Source organism: Pseudoliparis swirei, chromosome 9, assembly GCF_029220125.1.
Source record: "Pseudoliparis swirei isolate HS2019 ecotype Mariana Trench chromosome 9, NWPU_hadal_v1, whole genome shotgun sequence".
NCBI lineage: Eukaryota > Metazoa > Chordata > Actinopteri > Perciformes > Liparidae > Pseudoliparis > Pseudoliparis swirei.
Genome location: NC_079396.1, coordinates 22,629,556 through 22,646,172, shown reverse-complemented (window position 1 = coordinate 22,646,172; position 16,617 = coordinate 22,629,556). Strand labels below are relative to the sequence as shown.

The 16,617-nt window shown below is 41.0% G+C and overlaps 1 protein-coding gene across 1 annotated transcript in view; it reads right to left on the bottom strand.

The window, feature by feature from the left end:
• LOC130200158 (acid-sensing ion channel 1-like) overlaps nt 1-12,618 on the bottom strand; it is a 57,432-nt gene extending 44,814 nt beyond the window's left edge. Inside the window, exons 1-2 of the mRNA XM_056424190.1 lie at nt 11,518-12,618; nt 6,660-6,855 (exon numbers count right to left, since the gene is read on the bottom strand). Coding sequence (XP_056280165.1) covers nt 6,660-6,855; nt 11,518-11,879 — 558 coding nt within the window. The 5' untranslated portion in view covers nt 11,880-12,618. The remainder of the gene's footprint in view (nt 1-6,659; nt 6,856-11,517) is intronic.
• Between the last annotated feature and the right edge of the window lie 3,999 nt (nt 12,619-16,617).

The window sequence follows — 16,617 nt, the reverse complement described above, 5'->3', positions numbered from 1 at the left end:
AAAATGGAGATGACAAGGCGCTGTCAACCTTCTGTGCGTGCCATCATTTGGAAGAGTCTACCCCCGGGGCGTCTTGCGATCACTCTTTTGATTTCCAACCGATATGGCGGGGCTTTATTTCTGTTTTTAAAGAAGCGAGCCTTTCAATTCAGCCGAGTGCTGAATATTCTTTTCACATACAGAAGTACATTTCTTATCAACCTCTTTTTCTTCTTCTTTTGATCTTCTCACAAAAGAACAGCCAGTTGGGATATAACCTCTTGTCTTATTCATCGAGCACTCTTGCAATGAAACAATGCGAAGATTAACAATGCAATGCATCAAAGACGGTCTTCAAAGGACGAGCATTTTCCAGTTTTCTGGAGCCGATGTAGATAACAAAGGGAAGTTTGAGAGGGGAGAACTAAAAGGCCGTAACCCTCTCCAAGGGGAACACCTCTCTGCTGCTCCTACGCTCTGGCCAGATGCAATTTCCCCGAACGCCGCAATGCTCTTCAAAGAGAAGAGAAATTGCTCCATCACAGCCGAGAGGAGGAGGAGGAGGAGGAGGAGGAGGAGGACAGTTTAAGAAACAAGGACTTGTGAGCTACATAAAGGAATTACCACATACAAATGGAAAGGTCAATCCGATGCTTGAGGGGGTGTTAGGACTACACACACACACACACAGATGCATTATAAACAGCTATTTCCATGTGTGTGCATATGTATGCGTTTCACATTCCACTGCAGAAATTAATTATTGAGGCAGAACTAAGCAAATGTTTCGGGAGCGTATGCTCAGAACCAGAAGACTGTCTGGAGTCCAATCTGGGAAAAGTCACGAGCTCTGTGCTCCGCCAGCCACTGCGGCGCCGTTAACGTGCCGCAGAACCGCGATCGTCACCTCTCGCTGCAGGGAACTGTTCTGTGTGTTCGTGTTTTAACTTCCTTCTGAGGACAAGAAACTGATTTGAGGCCGTGTTATGTTGCACGGTTATAAATCTTCCCGTAGAAGGAACAACTCGTAAACAAATCGTTCGAGTCATCCATTTGCCATCATCCATTAGATTATTACCTTCGCATTGAAAATGCGGAAGGTTATGTTTTGATCGCCGTGTATTTATTTATATATTTGTATGCGTGTTACTCGCATAACTCAAAAAGTATTTAACCGAATCGCATGCAATTTGGTGGGATGATTGGTTATTATCCGGGGACCATTTGATTAGATTTTTGGATTCATCGGCTCCAAGGTCAAGATCAAGGTCATGAAAAGGTCAAAATCTTCTTTTTACCATAGCACGGTCAATTGTTATCCAATTGGCATGCAACTAATGCCAACATGTTCATAATTCAATGCCCAATCTTGTGATATGCGAAGGCATGCGCTCTACCGAGTGCCCGTTATAGTTTACACCTGTGTTTCTCCTTCTGGCACAAGTCAAAATGTCTGCCGTGTCAAACGTCCATCCGCGAGATTGATGTGTGCTCAAAAAGTACTAAAAACACATGTAAACGTTGCCATAGATGGTCAGCTGCTCTATAGCTCAACTAAAGGTTGAAATGTATTTAGTAACAAAATGCATCTCAGAAAGCGGATCGGCAGCATTTCCACACAATTTAAATGATTGTTGTGACACATCTACGAAAATAAATAGCTCAGTAATAGTAAATGCCGCCCTGTTAAACACTGAGCACAGGTCTGGCAAAAAATGTAAATGGGTGTAATGCTAAAAATAAAGATTTTACAGACTTTTTTTCTTCCCCAGAGAGAAAATTAACTTGTTACCGCAGTGAAAGAAACTGTGACGAGGTTTGGATTCAGGCAGCAGCTGGAGGGAGGCAAGCAGCCGGGGAAAGTTCACTGGTTAGAGGAGAAGAGCGCCGGTAGAGAGAGGAGAGAGGAGAGAGGAGAGAGGCTTCCTGGTGAGGGGAGCAAGACCAAAGGAAAGTAGCTGAGAATGAAAAATGTCAGCCAGGCAGGCATGACAACTGGCAACTGATTGGGGGGAAAGGAGCTGGTGGAAGTAGAGCAGGGCTGACGAGGGAGCGTGGAACAGGTGAATAGACGGGTGGAGGAGTCAGGGAAGAATGAAAAGTCGGAGAGCATCTGGTTGATGGGTGTGAAACGGCAACGGAGAAAATCCTAATTTTCATAAAGGCCGTACTGTCATAATGTTGCAGCCGATTCAAATTTACGATCATGTTGGGGGAAGTATAGTCGTAGACTCGTTTAGTGAATGTACGCAGTAAAAAAAAAAGAGTAATGAGTCTGGAAATTACAAATCGCTCGTGACTCAAATTGCCTCGAGTTCAGTTAAAAGATTAAAAGTCAGTGACTTTGCAGTTCGGCCTTTTTTTTCTTTCTCCCCTCGGCTAAATGTTGGCATCCATCCGACGGAAATTCAGTGAACACATCTTCGCTCAAACGTACGTTCGGTTTAGAGCATCTGTTTGTGAAAGCCGCTGAAGCGACGGCAACGTGATGAGCGTCACGGTCTTTTGATACGCTGCGAATGAGGAAGTCATCAAGCAGCTGTGACTCATTAGGAGTCAGACTGATGTTGGAGTCCTTCTTGTTTGGGTTGACGCGAGGCGAGACGTCACTGCGAGTGTTCAACACCCCCCCACACACACACACACTCACACAAAGAAAATCAGATTAAAGACAGGAAAGTTTATTCTATTGAAAAAAATGCGATAGATATTGAATGTAAGAAATGCATGTATTATAACAGGTGTGGCCTCGAAGAAACTATAGGCGGTGTTCACGAGTTCCCACGTTTATGGGCCACTTTTAGTCTCTTTCAGTGCAGGCTAAAATAATAAAAAAACAGCAAGAGTCCCAAGAATGATTCTAAATTCAAAGAGGAGCTGTTGTAAAGACACCAAAACACATCAGAGTTGCGACAGAGACGTCTAAAAACGGAGTTGATCCACACTGATATCACTACTTCAAACTGCATAGCGGCTTCCGGTAGTTTCTCTTTCACTGGGTGAGTGAGAACGTTTCTAAAAAATTGCCCATGAGCAGAAATGACCACTTCAAAGCCACTACACTGCAGCGTGCCGTGGGAGGAGGCTGCGTGTTGAGCTCCTCTTTTGGTGTCATCGTGGATATGAATGTGTGTATTAATGTTCCCCCCAGCCCAATAAAATACAGCTATCCTCTTTGACATCCCTGCCGGTTAAATCAAGGTAAGAACCATTTATATAATCATATATAAAAGAGGATCTACAACCACAGATGTCCAGCGGAGATAAAACATGACTCTTCTTGGTGGAAAGATAAAATACCGGCGCACTTAATCCAATCTATTGAGTGAAGCCGCCGTGTGGAATGATCAATGTTCAGCTCCAAATTAAAGAACCCACGTCTGATGCCAGTGACCATTGGCAACGACGTCTGGGTGCGCCGGCAAATCTTTTACGGCTGAAGGCATTACAGCCCGTAGTTTCTGCTGCAGAGTAAACGTACAACAGGGGCATACTTTATATAATCGGTGAGTGGACTGGAGACGGGAAGAAAAAAAAGGCTTCTTTGACCAGCGGCACGATACCTCCCCTCTTGCTTTGAGAGTTCAGGAACATGATAATGAAAAGATGAAACGGGAAGATGTAAACATTCACTCAGCTGTGGGGATTCAATTGAATACATGCAACATATTTTTTTAGGAGATTGAAAAATCTACTCGACACACTTCGGATGTTTTCATCTGAAAAACACGCTCTGGGGATAAAAAGACATACAACATGCACCGTGAGGTATATTCACACCAGTTTCCATTGAAACCAGCAGCATCCGCAGACACAATCCCAGCAGGTTTCCCCAGTTAGGGGAAAGTAACCTAGAAAACAGTCTGCTCCCTTCCGTTGGCTCAGAGCTTCTCTCTCTCTCCGCTGTCTGGGTTTCATCATTCTTTAACTCGCTATAAATAGATAGTGCTATGATTTATACAGTGAGTGTTGTCTGCATGCTGCGATTCAAACAAAGAATAAAAATGCATAATAACATATATATATATTACAAAAAATATATGTAGGGAAGAAAGAAAAGACTTGTGATATTCAATATTCTTCTTATTGTAAAAAATAATGATAATCTGTGAATTGACCAAAACCAACGAGTTAATCCGCCTCTACTTTCCAACTCCCCTGTCTGTGATCCTTTCCTGAAACGCGGGGACAGCGTTACTCAAACAGGACTGAGAGGAGCATTTGTTGTGGACTATCTGCATTTGTGGGATCCACTCCAAAAACACATTGTGATTTATTGATGTGAGGAATCAGCATAACTGGAGTCTATTTTGACTCTCATTCTTATTCGGTCTTTAAAAAGATGTAGTTACAAACATTATTGATTAAGTATACTTAATAACACATGTTTGCGTTACAACTGTCAAACTGGCTTTATCTTCGTATACAAACAGCACAGCGAGGCGCATCCTCCCAAATATGGACCGTAGGGACGCACTTCTTAAATGTCTTTAGCTAGTAATGTTACTGCTCAGCAACAATGAATGAGTGAAGGTCTTTTCATGTGCTGCCGTCTTCTTGTCTATAAAGGAGAAACGTATACGTACGGATTGCTCGTCACTATAGACATTTTTATTTATTTATTGTAAAATGCATTACAACCTATTTCTATTTAGTTTTATTGTAAAGTAATCATGTTTAATCATTGCCTATCTAGGTTATATATTTTGATATGTTAGAAGAGCTTTTTTCTCATGATATTTTTTTGTTTAGTTTAGTTCATTGTGATTGTTGTTTAAATATATTTAGTTTAGTTTAATTCATTGTGATTGGTGGTTAAATATATTTAAGTTAGTTTAATTCAGTGTGATTGTTGTTTAAATATATTTAAGTTAGTTTAATTCAGTGTGATTGTTGGTTAAATATATTTAGTTTAGTTTAATTCATTGTGATTGTTGTTTAAATATATTTAAGTTAGTTTAATTCAGTGTGATTGTTGGTTAAATATATTTAGTTTAGTTTAATTCATTGTGATTGTTGTTTAAATATATTTAAGTTAGTTTAATTCATTGTGATTGTTGGTTAAATATATTTAGTTTAGTTTAATTCATTGTGATTGTTGGTTAAATATATTTAGTTTAGTTTAATTCAGTGTGATTTTTGGTTAAATATATTTAGTTTAGTTTAATTCATTGTGATTGTTGGTTAAATATATTTAGTTTAGTTTAATTCAGTGTGATTTTTGGTTAAATATATTTAGTTTAGTTTAATTCAGTGTGATTTTTGGTTAAATATATTTAGTTTAGTTTAATTCATTGTGATTGTTGTTTAAATATATTTAAGTTAGTTTAATTCATTGTGATTGTTGGTTAAATATATTTAGTTTAGTTTAATTCATTGTGATTGTTGGTTAAATATATTTAGTTTAGTTTAATTCAGTGTGATTTTTGGTTAAATATATTTAGTTTAGTTTAATTCATTGTGATTGTTGGTTAAATATATTTAAGTTAGTTTAATTCAGTGTGATTGTTGTTTAAATATATTTACGTTAGTTTAATTCATTGTGATTGTTGTTTAAATATATTTAGTTTTTTGATTGGTTCCCTGATTGGGTGACACTGGGCACCTGTGGTTATATGTAGGTGTCAGCAGCTTTTTACCAGCATACGAGAGGCAGTGTCAACATTTTTTATTTTATTTTATTTTTTAGTAAATATATTATAAGAAAAATGGATTACGGAAATGGACATTACTTTCTTTTTGATGCGTCAACTCCAAAACCCCCACGGTGCGTCAGTGGCAACTAGATTGATAGTTTTATTAGATTTACTGGACAAATGGCCACGACAGTATTCAGTCGCAGGTTAATAACCAGTCCGTCCATACAGAGGATGAACTGATATGAAGTGACTACACGTATGTGCTGTGCTTCACTAAACTCCCTCCCTGTTGTTGACAAAGAGGGAAAATAAATGTCTTGCATCGGCGTTTGTGACCTTTACAGGGCTGTGACGTGGTCCTCATTCCTTAGCAACCACAACTCTCAAATGTCAGTCAACCGTTGCTATGGGAGGCGCCACCCGGAAGACGGAAGAAGACGGCTTATACAAATATGTCAAAAAAGAGGATATAATGTACTTATGTTTAATTTCATTAACATGTGGCTGTGTGGTGACAGTGGCAGGATGACTTATTTGTTGTTGTTGGTCTTCAGCAGGATTTGTTGATAATCAACAAACTAATCCTTTAACCTTTTAAAAAACGACTTATTTTGTACCTCTGCTCGAAACATACCCAAATTTAAAAAGGGTGTATCTCCTCTACCACAAAGGCTATTTGAATAATGTTGCTGTTATAATAAAGGTGACCCATGTGACCTTTTGGTCACTGGTTGACAGTAAATAAAGATGAAACACAGCAAAAATAGAAGTTTCAGGTTCGCCTTGAATGAAAAGCACTTTCAGGATGAATATCTCTTGGAAGGATGCAGTGCAAAACTCTAAACTAACCCAGATTATAGCACCATACGTGAGCAGTCTCTCTGCAAAGTTTGACTTTGAAGAAGTGAAGCTGAACAAAGTTAGAGAGGTTTGTAGTAAAGAGAATTTAGGCAAGGTCTCAAAAATGTTATATTTCACTTGCATATTACGTATTAAGAAAGATGTGATCAAATGGTCTCGGGGGGGGCCGAGACAACGTACCACTTGGAAGTCCTCCGCTCTGCACTCGGTGCCGTGGAAGTGGCAGGCCAGCAGCATGTCGCTGATGTCGTGGCCGGTTCGGTCGTAGAACTCCCGCATGTTGAAGGGTCGCGGCTTGAAATTGTGAAAATCGGCTTTGACCTTGAGGCTCTCCAGGACGCTCTCCTCCACGAGGTGTATGTCTCTGATCTCGTACCTGGGAGAGAAACCGACAGACCAGAAGGAGAGGTCAACCAAATATTCCGTACATTTTAAAAAAGGTGGTCCGGATGGAGGACTTTCATTGGACAGGACTTCACAGTGAACGATCGCCGTGACGATTGAAGGTTGATGAGTCTTCATCTCAACCTTTCCCCGTCTGAACCAAAGCTACAAATAATAGAGTCCAGAATGAATCACAAGAGGCAGAAAACTGAGCACAAATATATGGAGGGTTTTCTGGGTGCATTTTCTGTCTCTGGCCTGATGGCGGTAGCAGAGTGTGACGCTGTGACGTCAGTACGTAATGAAGCTCTAGCCGTACGGGCCCATAAAGACAGCTTCAGGCTGCACTTCAACTCCATTCCCACTTAACTGAATTCAAACTGGGAGAAAAGATGCGTTTATCTTTATTGGAGTATTTTTGTCCATGAGAACATTTCGTTTGACTCTCATATCAAGTTTGAAGTTTCCAAGCAAGTCTGACTAACATGTTTAAAAATTAAAGTTACGGCAAGAAAATATCGAATTTTCAAGAATCAGTTTTTAAGGGAATCATGTGAGTGAATTAACTCATTCTGAGTATCTCCGCTCATTATTTCAGGCACTTAGATACATTTTGAATCCTCCATAAAAAGATAAAGAACATGCAGCATTAGATGACATTCATGCTCCCCCAGATGATGACTCCCGGAGACTCTTCTGGCTTTTCCTCTAAAGCGATATTAGCAAAAATCAATGATGATGATGGATTACCATAACATTTTATACAGACAATGATGTTGTCCTGATGATGTTTTCTTCATACGTTCACGATGCTTTGACTTTACGTCTCATGCTTATATCATCGGATTTCTTCTCTTGCCATTTGGTACACACCTTCATGTCCCTCTCACAATGAATTCTGATCACTTTGGTGATGCCCTAATCCATTTTTTTATAGTGCAATAATCAGGTCACCATGTTTTTTTGTCCAATACTTTAGTTCATGACCTAATAACAACTAATGATTCAGCTGTACTTTGATTTAAAACAGCTATAACTGAAAACCTGGGGGCAGCGGAAACTATGAACACAACATTGCATTATTCTTATCTACACATCCAGCAGGAACCGTATCGTTCATATGGGGTGGTGCTCCCGGCCACCTGGCAAATAAAGTTAATCTCTACCAACTCCTGAGGAAAATAATCTGGAAGTTTCGCTGCTAAATGCTGCACGATGTTCACCAGCTGGTGTCAAAAAAGTGTCTGTCTGCAGTTTAAGAGTTTATTTTTGGTTGTTGCTGAAAACGTGTCTACGAGAGCAGTGAGCCAAGGGGAGATGCAGATGCAGGTATTACTTGTTTGTTAGGTTAGGGTTAGAAATATAGTTATAACTAGAACGGGAACTCGGTAGAGCACATACCTTCGCATATCACAAGATTGGGCATTGAATTATGAACATCTTGGCATTAGTTGCATGCCAATTGGATATAAATTGACTGCGCTATGGTAAAAAGAAGATCTTGACCTTTTCATGACCTTGACCTTTGACCCGATCGATCCCAAATTCTAATCAAATGGTCCCCGGATAATAACCAATCATCCCACCAAATTTCATGCGATTCAAGAAGATTTTGACCTTTTTCATAACCTTGACCTTGACCTTTGACCCGATCAATCCAAAAATCTAATCAAATGGTCCCCGGATAATAACCAATCATCCCACCAAATTTCATGCGATTAATCTGTTCTCCCTAAAGTCACTATACATGTTTAACATTATAATACTGAGGTGTTGGGTTGTATTTCCTTGTCTTACGATAACATTAATACAATGTTCTCCATCGTATTAGCTCATATTTCATCATATATTTATCGCTAATGATACTTTGAGTTTTTCTTGCATGGTAACAGCTCCACATGTGCACATTAATGATATCTGTGTGTTCAGTTACACTTGATATTTCATGATGTCTGCATCGCCAGCCCCAGTCCTTTTTTTAAACTACATAAGGAATAAAAGTGATGGAGTGGGGAGCTACACAACCCACATCAAACGCAGCACTAGGAAATGTCTTTTTATTTAATGGAGCTTACACAAATCTGACCACGCTGCCTCGTATCAGAAGAGAGCAGAATCGCCGTGAATGCACCCGGCCTCGACCCTCGTGTGATCCCCCATTGGGCCATTATTAAAAATGTCACCATCTTAATGGACTCACCAATTAAAGAGCAAATTGCGTTACGTTTTTTGGGGGTTTTTTTCTCCAGAAGACTTCCTCAAATGAAATTGTCTCCTATGAATGTCGCCACTCGTGAATGGATACGGTTTTTTATTGATCTTTAGTGTGAGTATCGCTGCACCGAATATGTTTTTAGGGATTACATTATAACAAATGAGATTCTCCCTTATTTAAAGAAGAGCTTGTCACGTATGCTGCATACTGAAATCATGAAAGATCCTCATTCATGCTTAGGAATTAGTTCAAGGATTCTTTTTGTGACATTGAGATTAAATTAAGCCTCATTATGGCAGATCCGTGGAGCTCAATTAAGGAGAGGCACTCGCATCCCCGCTGTTTGTTTGTGTCGTGGACAAACGCGCCAAGAAGCCACTTAGGAGATAAGACCCCTGGAGGAACGAGCCGCCGGTGTCGGCCAAGGCTCACGCTTCAGGATGCGTGCCGCTTAAATATCGTGCCACGAGACATTTCCCAGACCAGTGACTCCAAAACGCGCGGGAAGTGGGCGTAGAACAGTCTTAAATGGATTTCGTGCCACAGGCGCTTTCATTTCTGGGGGGGGGGGTAACCGCTAAGTGTGCCGTTGCATCACCTCCATGCTTTGCCCGAGGGAGGCCGCATGACGAGCACTAAACCGACTTCAGAGGGTGAGAGTTGAGACGAGTACGCGGGGGAAGGAAAGTCAGCCCCCGTCTTGTGAACTGCTGCCCGGAAATGTGCGATTATGAGATGTATTCATAAAATGTTGTTATGTTTTAATCCAGATGGCAAGTATTGATCATCAGTGACACCAGCGTCACAGAAAAAAAAGAAAAAGAAAGGAGCTAATTTTAGTGTTCGAACTGGGATCTTCATTAAATATTTAGGACAGAAAGTTGGCTGCATATCCAACAAAAAGCGAAGCCACCGGAGGCCTTCAGCGCTGTGTGCTGAGCGCTCACTTTGATCACGCTAACTGACATGCTGTCGGAGGTTCAAGCCATCTCAGCCCCGTCACTCAGATGACAGACACTGGCCACTAAAGGTGGGAAATAACTCCATCTTTCATTTGGAACAATATTATGACACCACATGGGGAGCAACATGTTTCAAACAACTTTCCAAGCTTCTCTCTCTCTCTCTGACAGCCATGTGCATGAACCTAATCAACGTAAACTATGCAGAGACGTTAGATTCTATGACTGCACTGAAACCGAGTGGATTAACTGTGAAATAATGGAGTTGTTTGTCTTCAGCTCTGTTGAAGTTACAGACATTTAAATGCATAACTGACAGAGATCCGTCATTTCACTTGTAATCTAAGGAAGCAGACGCTGCTTCTTTTCCTCTTGTGCATGCGGTACATGCGGCTCCCAGCTTCAGCTTCCAGAGCCCTCAGCTGCACCGACGAGACAGCTGCCGTGATTATAGCGCCTCATTTATTTCAAGCACTGAATGGCTCAACGAGGTAAAAACTATTAGAGCTTGTTGGATGAGCGGGAGATACAATTGCCAGTGCACGAAGGGTTTAGATCGTTTACATAAAGCTTGGGAACATTGGAGAAACCTGCATTAGTACGCTGGATTTCGAAAGAAGTATCCAACAGACAAACCCAGCCCAGTGTTGCCAACAAGGTTCCGGGGTATTTTATTGTCATTCTGCATTCTCTCGACTGGCCAGCAGGGGGAAACCGCTCTGGTTGCAAAAATAAGTCGGATTTTATAGAAGTCTATGAGAAAATGACTCTACTTCTTTCTTGATTTATGACCTCAGTAAACATTGTAAGCGTGAGTTTATGGTCCCATTTTAAGCAAAGGTAGAATTACAACACTGTGAAGATAGTCCTTCATAAGTAAAAAGTCCTATATATATATATATATATATATTTATATATATATTTATATATATATTTATTTATTTTATATAAATATATATACTGTATACAAGAAATATTTGCAAAATTAAGAGAAATGAGAAAAAAAAAGTGGCCCCTGTGAGTGTTATAGCATTACTCATGCAGTAATGTGTAAGCAGCATTTTTTTCTTGCTGGTTGACATGTAGACAATTTATACAAGTTTGCATTAATAGTTACATTCGTAAACAGATTTCACGAGAACATTGTGGGACTTGTGTCTAAACCTTAATATGCAAAGTATCATAGCTGTCAAATAAATCTGACAGTGGAGTAAAAAAGTACAACATTCCCCTCTGAATGGTATTGGAGAAGTGGCCTCCAATGGAAACACTAAAGTAAATGTACCTCAAGTTTGAGTGAATGTATTACATTCCACCACTGATCACATATCCACATGACAAGGGGGGAAAGGGTGGAGGGTTGAAGGAAAGTACTTGATATCAAGGGAATGCAACATGATTAACAATAACAATGGACCTTATAATAATGAAGAAGAAGCATCAAACTGCAGAAGACCCTTGGGAACCGGCTGTATACCTCTGGTTGAGCAGGGCCAGCAGCTCCCCGGCGTGGTACAGGTCGTTGCGCGACACCCGGCTGAACCGGAACGCGTTCAGGTTGCAAAAGGTGACCGCGGGGAACGTCATGATCGGGGTCGTGACCTCGTCCAGTTTGGTGACGTGCGGGTACTCGAGGTAGAAGTGGATCCGGTCCACGCACACGAACAGCAGGAAGGTCAGAGAGCCCAAGAAGAACACCACCCAGAGGCAGCGCTTGATGCAGACGCGCTCGTACGTGAAGATGTGAGAGATTCCGTGCAGAGTGGAGCTGTGCGCGAACACCTCCACGGGTGGAGGTGGATGCGTGTCCCTTTCTTCGGCTTCTACTTTGAGATCCATCGTCGCTGGAGGCAACAAGCTCGATCCGGAACGCCGGAGTCACACAAAAACAAGCTTCGGGACACAGAGAGAAACTGATCCGATGCTCATTCACCTGTGGCACGAGCTGTCATCGTCCATCCGAACCGTGCGCGATAGTGAAGATAAGCACTCGTGGACTCGGCGCGGTCTGGTCGCCATCCCTCACGGTGCACAGATGATGAGATATACGTCTGGATCACTCTTTAGAAGATGAACAAAATAAAAGGAGGAAAAGTCAGACGGGCTAGAAGTGATCGCATTTACCCGAGAGCCGCGCGCCACCGGAAAGCATGCGTAACGCAAATGTCAAAACGAAGAACTTTCGCCGCGGTGATGTGTTGCAGGTTTCTTCCTGGGGTGCAGTAAAGCAAAGAAGGAAACGGAAAAGAGGATCAGAAGAAAAAAAGGATTGACAAAGTGTTTCATCAGCCTGCGCTGGTCGAGTCCAGGGAAGCACGCGTCATCGCCGCACCCCAACAAGAGGAGACCCGGAGAGCGAGAAGAGAGAGGAGTCCTCTGGACACTCCCGGCTCATGTATGAAGAGTTCCTCGTTCGCTGCCCTTTTACGTGTGCCCTTTTAAATCCGCAGAGGTTCGGGTCAAGTCAGGAAGATTTTCTCCACTCTGGAATTAGAATTTGAAAAAAGGGGTTTCAAGATGGGTGGGCTTTTCTGGTCGGTGGTGAGTCGTGAGCTTCTTTTTCTTCTCCTTTCTTCCCCTCCGCTCGTGCTTGTGTCCGCCTGCCTGGCAGCAGCGGAGAAGAAAAGAGGAGAGGAGGAGGGTGGACTGGCGTGCTGCTGTTCACCTGTGAGTTACTGTGGTTTCACATCTTAACTGCAGCCCGAGTAAAGAGAGAGCGAGAGCGAGAGCGAGAGCGAGAGCGAGAGATTAAAGGGGAAGTATTGCAATTCAAGATCACAAGTCAGTTCAATCGGGGTCTTTAGGGATCGATTAAAAGGGACAAAGGGCACAATCTAAACGGCATCACGCCACTCGCCTCTCTTTCTTTCACCAGGGGTTCGAACCAGGGGCATTTGTAGGATTTAAAGAAGGGGGGGGGGGGGGGCTAAACCCCATGCGGCGTGGCAAATTAGATTATCTTTGCCCGCTCCGGGTAGCCATTGTTTCTGACAGTTCGAAGATTTGTTCAATCAGAAAGTGATTTTGCTCTGTAGTTTTGCTTCATTCAGTATCAGTATCTGATAAAACAAGAATTGCAGGGTCATAGTGATATGTTATGCTCATTTGGACACTATCACTGAGATACATCATAAGAATGTATGTTAATTTATTGAAAGGGCACATGTGAGACCTCCTGCTCACTACCATTGTTCCCTCATTTCCTAACATCTAAACAAACTCCAGGATAAAACAGAGCTTCCAAGACTATAACAGAATAATTTAAAAAAATGTTCAGGTATAGCCACTCTTATTATAATCCACAACTTTACCAGTCTTAATCAAGCTTGGTCAATCAGTGTAGTCACAATATTATTAATAATATAACGGCGGATTCCTTTCTTAGAACAAAGTAATATACTTTACATACGCAGACCAGCTTGTTCGTGAGTTTCAACATGGAGAGGACAGGAGAAGAGAGAAAAAGTGTGCATACGTAACAACTGCGTGAGTCGGTATGTTGTGACTTTTTAACTGCAGTGATTGTACCTGTGTCTCCGTATTGGTTTGTATTTTATATATTGTGGTTGTATTTGTGTTTGTTGATTAATCGACAAATGAGTCTGGAATAAAATAAATAAATATATATTCATATATATGTATATATATATATTATAATCGTCATCACGGCAAAAGTGTCATTGCTAATCAAACAGACACACTTCCTCTTCACTTTCTTTGGTTTCGCCATATTTGGTCATCCACGGCTAGATAGTTTTTTTTTTTTAATAATGCAAGGTGGTCATCCACGGCAAAAAAGAGATTTAGAAAATGTAAAAATATTTAAATCTTTTTATTTTTTATAATGCAAATACTAGACATCCTGACCCTCACTTTATACCAGTTGGTGGCACTAAAGCACCAAACAGTTGTTTGCTAACCGCCATTAAAGAAGAAGAAGAAGAAGAAGAAGAAGAAGAAGAAGAAGAAGAAGAATTGTTTGAATAGACCCTGCCAGGTTCAAATCATGGATAATGCATAATCCATTATTTGAAAGTTACCACCAGCGAGGACACTCAGAAGATCCAGGCCTGGAAAACTGAGCTACTCGAGAAAGACCTCGGTCAGGGCTCTGACCGAGATGATGGATGATAACAAGAAACTGATTGGAGATATGCAGCTGCCAGAGGCTTTCGCGCAGAACCCCTGCATAATCGATCAGAAGAAAGTTACCACCTTGGAGACTCAGAAGATCCTATTATGGAAAAATAAGCAACTCAAGAATGACCTTTGGAAGTCAAAGGCCTCGGTCAGGGCTCTGACCGAGAAGATGGATAACAACTAGATCAGGTTTGATAACTATCTGAACCTTGAACGTTCGGAGAATAATCGGCTCACTGTTGAGAATGAGAATATGAGATCTGCCTTGATGAATAACAACAATCAGGAGACTCTCAACATTTATCAACTGTAACAGTTTAGCTCCACATCTTCCTTTTTGTATTAGTTGTTTTCATCCTGTCTTACTAACTATCATTCCAGATCCTGCTTCCCATCTCGTCAGTCCAACTCCCTTCACCTGCCTCTGATCACTCCCTCGTTAGTCCCTCATTACCTTCACCTGGTCTTCATGCCCATCTCACCTGTTGCCCATTCCCTAATTAGTCCCTGTCTACTTAGGTTCCCTCACTTGCACTTATCTCAACTCACTCAACTCACCGAAGCTCCTCTAAAATAGGGCTTACGATGCCCTCGGTGAGAACTAAAACAAAAAATAAAGGGTGCACTCGAAGATGCATGCATTGCAGAAGACACTGGTTCAACAGGATAGTTAGACTGAACTTTGTGTGTAAGATTGGAGGGAGAGCGAGTACAAAGACATGAAATACAACTAAAACACTAACAATTCAACACTCAGAGAGCAACACATTGTTTTGATGTGAAGACAGTGAGAAAAGACATATCTCCTGAGTGAAACACAACACATGAAACTGAACGGAGCTCTTTCAATGCCCGCCTCCACGATTACATTTATATTTTAGCTGTTTTTCTCATTATTATTGCATTATTAAACTATATAACTCAGCCTACTACCGCCGCCACTGAGAATTATTCTTGTTATTAATTAATCTGATTATATTCTTAATTCATCAATTCATTCTTTGGTCTTTAGAAACCACTAAATCAAATTGAGAAACAAATTTCTACATTTAAAACAGCAAGAGCCCAATTTGATATATTTAAATCGACTGTTTTGTGCGACCATGAGTCCCCAAACGTTCCCTTAATAGACAAAAGAGACATAAATAACCGATTCATTCTTTTCCTATAGTGTACAGAATAGTGATGCTGTGCTGTATGTTTTTAAGTAATCACGTTTTGACTTTTCTTACATTCTGAATGAATCAAACCAAGTCTTAAAAAAGAGGAAGGAACTGTATAAATGTCTGAAGCAGATGTTTAAAGAGGAGAGGACATCTCCGAGACAAAGCCATCATCAGGCCCCGCCTGAAAGGAAAATCATTTTTAGATTGGCCCATAAATAAACAATGACATTTAGTCCCCAGCTGGATACTGCCGTGAAAAATGGATCTGACTGTGCAACAGGGCCGAGTCGAGCTTTGTGCTGTATGTCATTTAGATGCATCACCCACCTTAAATGCATCAGCATGAAACAAAAGAATATTATCTAGAACACCAGCATAAGCTTTAACTAATGCAGAGATGTTTATTAAGTTCAACACATTAAAAATGCTTCAGCAAACTCATACGTCCTCAACCACGGCGGTGGAGTAACACACGGTTGTGATGATGCTGCAGAAGCCAAAAGATACTTTTTGTTATCGAATCCAAAACAAGTTTGAAGTTTAAGTATTCAACAGCTGTCCGTAACCACGTTAGAAGCTCGCACTTAGTATGGGTCCCCGCTGCTCTCTGTTTGGAGCCCGATGCCAATCACAAACTCTTTTAACTTTAAAAAAATCTAATTTGAAATGATTTCTTCTGGGATTGTTTTTTTCTCTCCCAGCAACCTGAGGGGACTTTGCACTCGTCAGTTAAAAATAATTACACATGGCGAGTATTCCAGTAGACTCAATATGTCTGAATTTAACTACTTTCAGGTCAATTAAATGAATAAAGGTTTCAACTTTCTTCACCAAAACGTAACTTCTGATCGTGTGGAGAGAGATTCGAAACAGCAATTAGAGCCTGTAAGCATGTTGAGAAATAAAACGTTCAAACTTTGCAGGTTTACCGATCAATATAATTGATCCAATAATGTTTCCTGGAAGGAACGATGTCACGTGGTTATTCTGCCGCCAGCATTCGCTTGCTAGTCGTAACCAATCAGCTACTGACAGACATTTATGATCTACATCACACGTGTGCTTTTTGGAGCATCAGCCAAATTGTTTTTAATATGAATTGTTTATGGCTACTGTTGGATTACTGTTGGGATATCTGTATGTTTTTACTTTTACGCTGGTGTACTTTTATGTATTTGAGCTGAACTTTAGCAGTCGAGAGAAACACAATAGGAGCAGAACGGACTTCCCCATTAAAAATCATTGTAGTGCGGGCCCTTCCGTATAAACGA